This window comes from Pleurodeles waltl, chromosome 1_1 (genome assembly GCF_031143425.1).
Source record: "Pleurodeles waltl isolate 20211129_DDA chromosome 1_1, aPleWal1.hap1.20221129, whole genome shotgun sequence".
Lineage (NCBI taxonomy): Eukaryota > Metazoa > Chordata > Amphibia > Caudata > Salamandridae > Pleurodeles > Pleurodeles waltl.
In genome coordinates, this window is record NC_090436.1 from 749,206,222 (window position 1) to 749,218,781 (window position 12,560).

The following is a 12,560-nucleotide window of genomic DNA, read 5'->3' on the forward strand; positions in this document are numbered from 1 at the left end:
TTAATTGTGTAACTATCAAGACACTTTGAGATTTACATCAAAGAACTGCAACTGAAATGACCATAACTCTTACTTGACACGGGATCGACTGTTCAAATAAATACAACAATCTATAAAACCACATTGCAGAAGAATTATTACAGTGGATGATATAAGTAAAAGAAACTCCTCTTCACATTATATTCACGAGAACGAACCTTAACGGCATACATTGCACATAAAGGGTTTATTTTAAATGTCTTAGGGATAGAGTTACATCATAATTATAAAAATTACTTACATAATTAACAGATTGAATGAAATTGTTTATACTTCTAAATGCAGAGAACAGATAACGGTCTACATAGCTCAAATAATAAAAAGGAAACCCATTGCTAAAGATGGTCAACTGCCTAATTGAGAACGTGAACACGAAGGTTTCTGAACTATAGCATACCAAGATCCATCCTGATTGCACCAATGACGTAAATACAAAAAAGCACAGCATTTGTAAGGAACCACAAAGTACCATGTACATAACATGGTAATGTTTTTGAAATTACAGTGGTTTGTGTTTTGACAAAATTTGTGAATCACTTGATTTAAGACAATGCTCTAGGAGCATATAGTGCATTTCATAACTAAGGGGGCATCCAGATTGCAAAACTAATCTTCAAAGGGTTTGGCACTCAAAACAAGAAAGACATTTTTTTTCGAAGTGTTAGATGCGAGGTTTTATTATTTTTTCTTTAAAAGCACATGGTCCCTTCAAATGCTGTATGTGGACATACAACTGGAATATTACCGTCCGTTGGCACTATGCTCACCTCACCAGTGCATGTAAACCTAATGACATCCATTGGAACAGCACGATAAGCAGAGTTACAAAATAAACGGCTAACATGCAACTTTACTTTGATACACTCAACGGTCTATACTTTAAGCATGCAAAAAAGGATGGTCTGCATTTATGATTCTTTCTTGTGTTATAAGGTTTTACATGGCAGCCTGACTTCACACACACACACACACACACACACACACACAAAGTACATCAATACTACAGCAGGTAAATGAGAAAGGCCATACATGTTACAAATTGATCTGTAGCTTGTGCAATCACAAGTCCCATGATAATTTTGGAAAGCCGATGTTGAAACCCTAAAATAGAGTAACAACATTTAGTTTCGAGGGTAACACAAACTGCATGCAGATCTTAAATATGAGCCCAAAGCAAAAGCCCAAAATATAGGAACCTTTAGAATGAAAAAGGCTAAGCCTCCAGAAATTATATCTTTGCTTTATAAAAAAAAAAAAAAAACACAACAAATAACTGACTTGGGACACCGTGGGCATGATGTGAGCAGTCTTGCAGGGCCAAGCAGGCATGTATATCCCACATGAGCTACACAAGAAGGTGTATGCGTAGTGGCATCACACTCTTAATTGATTCAAAAGAATGATAAATTATGAACGGACATTGATAGACCAGGAAGTTCACTAGGGCGCCTTGAGAATAGAACAAGACATTAAGGTTATTCTATATAGCCAGAATACCATGTTCTTTAGAGGCGTAACCCATATTTCCTGCACGGTATCAAGAACATAACGTCTACATAATACACTCACTCATTCTTGTGCCATAAATATTGATGAGGGCTCATGGAGCCAGGCTCAACTTTGAGATTTACATGCAGGACTCGCAAAGAGTCAACTAGAACACTATATAGATCTGCAGGATGAGAAAACACTGTTGCAAATCTGCTTACTTTGTTCAAAACACAAGTAACAATTACGACTCGGGTACTTAGTGCGAAAAAAGACTGCATTGAGAAGCCATTAAATGAAAGACAAGAGCCTGCCACTAGTTACCTGCGATGAAATTCTAGACATACGGCAACAACAGCAATGGGCACACAATTAAGGTACTGTATTCATATGGTGAGTATTAGTTACAATTCAACAGCAAAATGAGGCACGAGCCTTAAGGCCAAAATATGAACCAGGCAAAAAAGGTTGAAAGGATTTAAACCACAAAGTCTCCAGCTTTCGGAAAACCACCAGAGGACAAGGCAGCCTCAAACATCTCTGTATCAAAACGACAGCCTAATAGCTTCTCGTTTATTTAAATAGTTTGCATGACTTGATAACAAAGCTCTCCACTGCTCAACGTTACGGTACAGCTTCCAAAGAACGTGTGAAAAGGTGCCAATAAATCTGTGAAGCAGTAACAGCATGAAATGACAATTTTGTCATTGCACTGACCTTTTACGCAGCCTTCATACTCAAAGTTAATCTGACAACTCCCTTGATAACTACTTTTCAACATTAAAACTGTAAAGACATTCTGGTCCTCTGGCCTGCTATTATTTACATTCTGCTTCCCTGGCTTATTATTTACATCCACAATCTTCTAGATGCTTGGGCATCAAACTGCCTCACATTCATTACACAATCTTTCACTGGCAGGTAAAACTCTCCTGCAGTGATTCGCATTTGCCGAATATCCTTAGGAGGGTCGCCTGTACACCACAAAAGAAAACACGCTGTTTTAGGTTGCAGTTTAGTTGTATGGAAATATACCTGTATTCAAATCAACAGAGTAAATAACCCTTGGTCTAAAATGATATGTTAAAAGGGACTTGACAGACGCACTGGAATCACCAGTGACACATCTTGTACTCACTTCCCTGCGCATGCACAACCATACGGGGTTTATGCAGTTTTAGACAATACATAAAGTCTGCAAAGATGGGTAGCGTTCAAGTTGTTAGTAAGGTACCCGTGCAGTGTATAAACCGCGAAAAGCAGGAAACTGTACAGGTGCATTACTTTCGTAATTCATGGTTTCAAAGAAGCAATATGGATGAGTAACTTAATGTGATCATAATGCTTCATGAGATATTCATTTGTGAGCACGCTAGCTAATTCAAGAGCACAAAACCTTTCTCTTCTCCACAGTTGAATCCTATCATAACGATCACCCAAAGCTAAACAAAGGACCACCAGTCAATGAAACGAACATGGCATGAAGGAGGCTTGGATAGTACAATTTCATATAATTGGGGCAAGAATGTAACAGTCCAAAACATGAAATATTGTCAGGTTCTTAGGACTCTAGTGCTTGCTTAGTTTTTTTTCTTCGTTTATGTTGCACAGTTAGTGTTTCACAGCTGCTCTTTGCACTTGGATCATTTCCTCCTCCCCAGATGCCGGCTTCAGTCTTCTTTCAGTAAGAGGCATTCCTTTACAGCAAGAGCCACATTCACATTAAGTGTTTCGATAAGGTGACTTGTACGGTGACTGAACTGTACGGAATTTGCTGGCAGAGATTGTGGGTTCGCAGGGACATTTATGCTTTCATTAAACTGGAAAGCATTCAAGTCTCTTTCTTGTGTCTACAAATCTGTTTCCACTTCTCATAGTTCCACAAATTTGGCAGTAGTTCATGTGTCACATCTAGGATGTTTTCACCAAATCGTAGACGTAAATATGGAAATCATCATCAAACTTGATGAAATAGACAGAAGGTTTGGCTTCAACTTGATGAATGACCATGCCAGTCCTTTTTGAGCCATCCTCTTTGGCATACTCCACTTGCTTGCCAACCAAACTGTCTACAACTTCACCTGGTTCACGCTCTGCTGGAGGGGAGTCGTCTGGTAAAAATAAAAAGTTGAACATTATTTGTTACTAAAAGTACAAGGGCACAAAATGTGTTTACAACAATATATGCACACAATCTCGTGCATAAACACACACACACATGCACAGATATACATTACAAAGTCACAATTTTTACTTGTCCTTTGTTCAAAATGTCTTCGGTACCACCCACAAACCTTATGACATCCTTTACGACTGCTATGCAAATTCTTGTTTTTTGTAGGCTATGATAAAAGCATAAGCTACTAATGGCCTCGTTAGCAGTGGCCCAGAGTGGTGTCCCTGTAAGACACCACCCTTGACGGTTCTGTGAGGTGCAGTGTTTCTAGACCAAGAATTATCAGCTCAGAGTGTACCACATCAGGCAATCCCTGAAAAAGTCTTGCGAGAGGCTTCAGGGGATGTGGGCACCAATCTGCAAACGAGGGTCATATACTTCAAACAACCCTGCTGATAAGGGCTGGTTACCGAAATCTCGGTCGGCAGTTTTTAACAGCTCTTTGAGAATACTTCATGGCTTCATTTCTTCTACACAATGTATCTCAAAATACACAAGCATCATCTCATTAGTGAGGGGGTGGCATACAGTGGAGTAAAGTGGCATGGAGTGTAGTAAGAAGAAATGTAGAGTGGCGTAGGGTGTCCTATAGTGGTGTGGAATGGTATGGCATGCCCTAGAGTGCAGTGGCGTAGACTTAAGTGTCAGAGTGGAGTGGCGTATAGTGTTGCAGAGTTGAGTGGTGTAGGGTGATTTAGAATGGAGTGGAGAAGGGTGGAGTAGTGTCAAAGTGGAGTGTCAGTAGAGTATCAGAGTGGAAAGGCATAGAGAGGATTAGAGTGTAGTGTCATACAGTGGAGTGTTGGAGAGTAAAGCAGAGTTATCAGAATGCAGTGTCATGGAGTGTTGTAGAGTGGAGTACAATGTAACGGAGTAGAGTGTCAACGTGAGGTATTGTTGGAGTGTTGTGGCGTGGTGCAGAGTGGAGTGCTGCTGGGTGGCATAAAGGGGAGTGGAGTGCTGCAGAGCTGCAAAAAAGGGGAGCAGAGTGCCTCAGAGCTGCAAAAAAGGGGAGCAGAGTGCCTCAGAGCTGCAAAAAAAGGGGAGTAGAGTAGCGTAAAGTGACAGACTGGGTAGAGTGGCATAGCCTGAGTTGAGTGGAGGAGAGTGGCATATAGTGTCGTAGAGTTGAGTGACGTACAGGAAGTGAGGTAGAGTTGAGCAGATGTGCACTGAGGAAGAGAATGCATGGTGTGGTGCACACTGCCATTGCAGACAACACATTTTCAATTGAAATGAACATTGCATTTACACACAGTTTTACTGATAAAATTATACAGCATACAAATGATAATGCTGCCATTAGAGACAACACCTTTTGAATTGAAATAAGCATTGCATTGGCACAGACAAAGTTTAACTGATAAAATGATAAAGCACACAAAGTGTGGAAACAGCATCACCTAGTGTATTGATTTGTTTGATCGTATTAAAGAACTTGTTTTCCCCACACTTCAAAAGCACAAGAAATGCTTTCTTAATTCTGATATATTCGCACAGTTCATTTAAAGATATTTAAATGTTGTTGTGTGCTAGTAAGTCCTTTCACACCCCCAGATTGTCACATAAATCCTCTGATTTTGAAATCACAGTAAGAAAAGTAAATAGCAAGCTCCTTTGGAAGACAGAGCCTGATTTTTGACCACTGTCTTTGAATGCACAACAAATGTGACCAGGACAAAGTTTAAAGGACTAGTTACAGAAAGCAGGCACTCGAAGAATACAGTAACCAAGAAATGCTCCTCAGAGGTGACAAAGACGTGCTGGACAGCCTAAGACAAATAAAGCCAGCAGATAGAAAGCAAGCAAATATGAGGTACAAACCAGAAAGCTAATTGTAAACAATAGGCGGAATGCACTCTCTTGGAGCTTTCAGAATGTCCTAAAGAAGTCTTTTGGAAGCCAAACAGATGCGCTATGGGGAAGGTGTCCACCTAAAAAAGAGCCCCTGGCACCAGAGCAGCGCCTGTGCATGTAGGCCTAGCTTGACAAGGGCTGCCAATGACCCTGTTTAATGAAACTGCACTCATTCAGCTGTGTTGGGTGAGAAGCTCAGCAGGAAACCAGTTCTGGACACATCTCAATCAGAAGAATCAGTGGTGGATGTCAAGTAACAGAAGAAGGGACGAGGTAAAATGGCATATGCTGCATCAACACAAAGCTCCCAACCGGCATCTGCCTTTAGGACAGGACCTTGACCCTGCAAGCGTAGGTGATGTGGTATAGTTTGCCTGCACCTGCTTGTTCCAGTGGTCTGCCCTACCCAGTTCTGCAGGATGAGTACAGTAGGGTGAAAGGAGCGGGGGAGCTTATAATCAGGGGGTGGGTGTGAATGTGCTTGTCTGCATGAAACCCAGGAGTGATGCCGGGTGTAAACTGTAAACAAAAGTGAACCTCCTTCAGCATTGCATTGATGTGACTGCACTGCAGCTCAGCACATTTAAACTGATCAAGACAGCAGTGCCTATATGTGAAGGTGTGCATTGCATTGAGCTGAACCTTCCTGCTCAAAACTTCAATTGCCAGCTAGTGCAGGCTAAAGATTTGGGGATTTATGTAGTGCATGGACAGATGCTAGGACTCTGGTATGTTCTGTTCTGTTTAGATTGTTAACTCTTGCTGCCTTTGACAGAGTGGAGTCGGGGTAATAGCACCTAGACCATTGTTGGGCTTCCAATGATTGGTGTCTGTGGACTTTTGAATGACAGCTGACGGAGTAGCACACCTACTTGTGAAAAGAAAGGGCTGTACAGTTCATAGGGTGCAACCAAGTGGCACACAAGCTGAACACAGATATGCTGCTGCTACACAACTACCTCTGCTTCAGACACAATGCCCCAAACACTGCCTGCACACCATCCAGACCTGGATGTTCAGCTCCTACCTGGAGCTCAACCCAACCAAGATAGAATTCTTGTTATTTGCAAGGAACAACAAACAAGAAACAAAACAAATCTGGCTCAATTACATGAACTTTAACAGCTTCAAATCCCAACTTTCACTGAATGCCAAGTCACATGGATTCACTATGGACACCAACCTCACTCTCAAGAAACACACTGCCAACAAAACAAAAGACAGCCTAGCATCAGCGCTTTCTACTGAAGAAAGTGAAATCAATTCTTCCAGAAAGCAATTTCAGAACTGCTATTCAAGCTCTCACTTGGATGTTGAAATGTCATACTTTAAGGCCTTCTAGACTCCACTTTAGCAACATTTAAGGGCATCCTACATGCCTTAGCTCACTTCATCCAGGGTATTAAGAAATATACCCCCCCCCACACAAAAGAACTCCATTAGCTCCACTTGCTGGCCTGCACCATCTTCAAAACCAGCTGCATCATTTACAAAGCCGTCAAGATAAGCAACCCTGCTTATCATGCGGGCAAGCTAACCATCTTTTGCAGTTTGACACACACAGCCAGGTTTTAAGGAGGCTTTTAATATCACTCTTGAAGCCCAAAATGCACCAGACAGACTCCACTCTAGACTGTATTCTTCCCAACAGGGCAAGTGGGTAGAAGGGTGGGGGAGTGGGAAGGAGAGTGAGAGTGAATGAGTGAGTGAGTGAGTGAGTGTGTGTGTGTTTGTGTGTACGTACACGTGGGTGCCCTGATGTCAATATACTGGAAAGAAACATACAAGTATATATAAAGAAAACCATGTTCGCATATATTACTCTATGCTTGCTTCCAGAAACAGTGGAGACCCTTCTTCTATTACGCAGTTATAAGCTTCAAAGCCCGCTTGCAAATCGCGCTGAGGTGCATTGAGTTGCACTCGACACAGGCCTTGGGTTTGTGGCCTGACCCCAGGCACCAGAGACAGACAAGGTGGGGGTCTGACAAACATTTACCTGTGACATACCTCACAAGGCTTAAACACTGCAGGTTTTGCAGGGCACATATTCTAGCACACTGGAAACAATAGCTCAAAAAGTCGACAAAAGGGTTGACAAAGGTGGTCAAAAAATGACAGATGTAGCTCTTGGGATCCACACTATTGCTTACATGGACATCACTTCCAACACAGACTAAGCCAATGTGGAGCCGATCAATGCCATCTACTGGCACACAGAGGTACTTCTCAAGATATTCTGGATCCAGTCTGACACTTGTGGAATACTTTAAGGTGAGGAATCAGTGGTTAGAATTCTCTATCAGAGACTAGGAAACTGAGACAACTCAGAAAGGAGCAACTGAAAAAGAATTGCGCCCAGTAAACTTGAAATAAATCAACTCAGTGGATGTATCTGCCTAGGAAGCACTAGAAATAAACAGAGCTCAGTTAACCCTTCTATACTTAAAGAATATGCATTATTTACATGGATTAGAGTAGGTAATAAACTGGCACGTCAAATGAGAAAAAACAATATAAGAGGTGTATTAGGGAGTGTATAGGAGACTCTAGGGAAAATTGACAAAAGAGAGGGACAAACTAGAGGCATTCCACAAATTTTACTCTGCCCTGTATTCTGCCAAACCATCGCCCACAAACGTTGAAAAGGATTACCTGAAAAAATATTAACTACCGCTTGTGAGGCCAGGCCAAAAGGTAACACTAGAATCATTCTTTACTGAAGAAGAAATTTTAAGTTATAACAGCCCTGAAGGCAGGTTAAGCACCTGGACTGGATAGGTTTACACAAGCTTTTCAAAACCTTTTGTCCCTACTATGCTCACATCTCATGAGCCTCTACAACTCTTTGTCAGAGAGACAGGGGATTGACCCCACAATGATTGAGGTGTCCATCTCAATTTTCCCAGAAAAGGAATGACCCCAAAATCATACACTTCCTATTCCCCAACCGCACTTCTTAATTTTGATGGAAAAATCTACACTAAAATACTGGTCGGACGGCTTCAACCTCCTTATGAAACATCCTCCAGGAACTGATACATCCCAACCAGACCGGGCCTACTTAAAAACACCAAACATTTGACAGACATGCTGAGTAATACATCTAGTTGTAAAAGCTCGGAAAAAGATTCCTAGCAGTCCTGATGACCCTCGAGAGACAGTAGGCTTTCAATCGGACCTCCTTGGACTTCCAAGCACAAACATTGCAGAGGGTGGGCTGCGGCCCAAGATTCATAACCACGATACTTGTGGGATATCAAAAACCGATATCTAGGATAGCCCTTAACGGATAACCTTTTGAGACCTTCAGCTTTGGGGAGGGGCACCCTGCAGCAATGTTAGCCTTACCCTCTTATTTGTACTCACAAGGGATCCACTTGCAAGATGCACTTGTGAAGATGGTAATATAAAGGGGTTGCAGATTGGCTAGGACACTCAAAGTTATGGTCCTCACAGATAATATTCTCCTGTCTCTTTCCCAAACAGATGTCTCCCTTCCAAGACTTCAGGAAATCCCAAGTGAAAACATGGTGGTTCTGGGCTTCAGAGTAAACACAGCTAAATCTGAAATTCTAAAGTATACCCTCCCATGATCCAAAATACAAGTTTGAAACATAGCACTCAACTTAAATCGACCATAAAATCAATTAAATACCTTGGGGTCATGATCACACCAGATCTGGGCGCTCTAAATAAAACACATTTTCTGCAACTTCTGGCCATCAAGAAGGCTGTTCTGACTAGGTGGCATACATTCCCCATTTCATGGATGGGAAGGGTGAATTCTTTCAAGATGATAATATTCCAGAAAGTGGTTTACCTCTTCCAGGGCTTGCCAATAATTATCCCAGGGGCCGTTGTTGTGACCTTAAACAAGCCTTACTTGGGAATATCTGTAGGAGACAAGTAATCGTATAAAAATGCTGTCCGAGTCTAGAGACTGGGAATGGCTGGCATTACCAAACATGAAAACGTATGTCTGGAATTTGCAGGAATCTTGCGGAATGGTTTTCTATAATAAATGAGAAGATTTGGATACAAATGAACAGGGTGGTAGTTGGCCCCCTATTATAGGACCTCATCTGAAAACCTAAGTGGGACCACCCTCTCAATGCCTATGCCAGCACACCAACATCCACAACTTTCTAAGTATGGGATCAGATAGAGTGATTGCCTCAGCTGACCACGTACCCATCCCCACTGACCCCTATCTGCTTTAACAACTTTTACAACAGCATTGCAGCCTGGACCATTCTCCAAGTGGGAGGGAGATTGCATTATGATGTCAAACCGTTTTCAAAAAGGTGCAATTAAATCCTCTGAGGAGTCAAAGAAGGAGTTTGGGGTACCAGAGGGGGAGAGATGTCAGTACATGCAACTACGCCACTGGGTACATGGCTTACTATACGGGGGATACTCATAGGTGAGTGCACCGCGTTCTGGATCAAGAAATGCACTACAAGGTCATACTGGACCAATTACCCTATCTGACCATGCTTCATAAGTTCTACCATGGGTTCACCGTGGTGCTGGCTGCAAGGTATGGCAAACACATTTGGTGGGACTGCCTGCAAATTGCCACATTTCAGACAGACTTTTTACAGGTGTTCTAAGATATTTTAGGCTATAACATTCTGCAACACACACCCCAAAGTTATGCTAGGGGTACAACCACAAGAGCTGCAAAGTCAATCTAGGGTGTATAGGGAAATGTTGTGGAACTGTCTAGGAGTGGCTAAATTCACGAAAGTGTTACACTGGAAGAAAGCAGAGCCCCCTTCCATTGCTTTGTGGTTTTCTCAGCTCTAGGATTTACTAACAATGGAGAAGTAAGATGACAATAAATTACCGAGGATTTCGGATAGAGGTGATCCACTCAACATCTTATCGGCCAAACATGAGGCCTTAAATCTCTAATACAGGAGCATTCAATGTCTCTGGCGATCTCCCAATCTGAAGGTGAAGGGATGATGATACTGGGAGGTCATATCCACAAACTGTATTTGTTCGACACAAGACCATTAGATAACTTTACATTATGTGAAATTTACATGGTTTGTGGGTGGGGGGGTGTCTGTGAATCATGATACACCAGGTCTGTGAATCATGATGCTTGAGATCACACAGAGCCCATATTACAAAGTGGACTTATGTTGTAAATGATAAACAATAGTTTTTTTTGGCCAAGTTCATACTCTCGACCTGGCAAGTGAGGTGGCTCACAGGATACGTTAAAAAAACTTGTGAAAGTGAAATTTTGTAAATAAAAATTAAATGGGCATTGCATCTGTACAGGCTACAGCAGCCTAGGAATAAAACTTCAGTGTGCAGTGACAACACGAAATTTTCAAGGGTGTCAAATTACATAAAATGGGATAAGGGTACATGCATTTTTACATACATTATCCAAACATTTTACACAGAGCACTGATTTCGAATACAAAAATATTAAGAAGCACATACCTTGGTAAAATGAAAGCTAGGGGTAAATGGAAGACAGGACCAAGTGAATGGGGAGAAGTATGTTGGTCTGAAGTTGAGGTAATGGGGAAGCAGGGATAGCGGATGGGGAGACGAACGGTTAAGCGGAGTCTTTAGTTATTCTCAGAATAGAAAATGAGAAGACCAGTCTGTGGTAAGGGGGAGTCACTGGTGACAACGCTGTGGAGGAAGGCTCGGAATTATATACACTGAGGTATGAGACAGTGCAAACATCTGTTCATGCAGTCAGATCTCAAGCCCTCATACAGTTCCTACATTCAAAGAGAACACATAACCACCACACCACAGCAATAACAGACTGTAATACCAAAGGTAATCAAACATAGAAAGTCACTGCTATATCAGACAGAACTCTCGTAAATGGCATCTGTGCCTCACAAACAATAGAGATGGGGAGAAGTGGGGGGGGGGTTGATATTCCTGTGAAGCCAAGAGGCACACCCAGAAGAAGCCCAATCAACAGCATTTGAAAACTAGTCAGAGACAAAGTAAAATTGTGGGACCCAAAATATTTTTTAAGGATTCCTGAGAGACAAATATTTTGTTCTGAATTAGAGATATTTTAAGATAAAGCTAAATAAAATTAACTACAAACTTGCTTATGTTAAAGTCACCCTTTTAATTTTGGTGAGTTGGCATGTCAGGTAACAACTGTTAAAGGACAGGAGTTTAGGCCTAATTTGGAAGATGGAGGACATAGACTGAAACGGGGATAAAGAATGCCTAAGTATAATGGAGATTCGGGTGCATACATGTTAAAGATATTGTGGGGCCCGTGGTTAGGGTTACCACCTTTTTTGCTGACTTCCCTAGATAAACACCGGCCAGTGCAGTAAAAACCGGCTGGAGTGGAAACCTTAGCAGTGGGTCATTGGGAATAGTTTTTCCAAATGATTTCATTTTTCAAAAAGGAGATTCACGTTCTGCTCTGCATGATTAGATCATGCTTTGTCCTAGTCTGAAATCTTTTGCTTGACAGAAGGTAGTCAGTGGTTGGGAAAAAAAGATTGTATGCTTTTCAGCAGTCCCGTTTTACAAGTGACATATTACGTTGTTAATGCACTGACGATACATTTAACATAAAAGTCTTTGTTGCCTACTTCAACGGCAAATTTGAATTACACGGCAGACTAAAACACAACGTATTTGAATAGAATAATAATTTCACAATAAACACGCAAAAGCTACTCACTGGAATCTGGCATTATACGAAGGTCGCCTTCCTTGTAATCATCCAGGAGCTGGTACATATACAGGACTGGATCTTTCTCATATGTAATATAAAACCAGGTGTTCATTATGGGTGCTCGAGCTAGGACCATACCCCGCCACTCATCCTTGGAGCCATCCTCTGTTTCGAACATATGTTCGACTGCTTTGCCAATCATTGTGTCTGCCAGATGAGCATCACTGATTCGAGAAGCTGCTAAAAACAGAAGACAGATCAAAGTCAAATTCAAAATTTATTAGCATAAAATTCTCATATTTCTTCTTG

At 41.7% G+C, this 12,560-nt stretch overlaps 1 protein-coding gene across 4 annotated transcripts in view; it reads right to left on the minus strand.

Moving 5' to 3' along the window:
* Nucleotides 1-207: 207 nt before the first annotated feature.
* SPIN1 (spindlin 1) overlaps nt 208-12,560 on the minus strand; it is a 165,717-nt gene continuing 153,364 nt past the window's right edge. For 2 of the 4 annotated variants that reach the window (XM_069227582.1, XM_069227589.1), the window contains exons 5-6: nt 12,258-12,491; nt 208-3,638 (exon numbers count right to left, since the gene is read on the minus strand). In XM_069227582.1, coding sequence (XP_069083683.1) covers nt 3,439-3,638; nt 12,258-12,491 — 434 coding nt within the window. In that variant the 3' untranslated portion in view covers nt 208-3,438. The remainder of the gene's footprint in view (nt 3,639-12,257; nt 12,492-12,560) is intronic. The other 2 variants (XM_069227598.1, XM_069227604.1) reach the window with 1 other exon arrangement.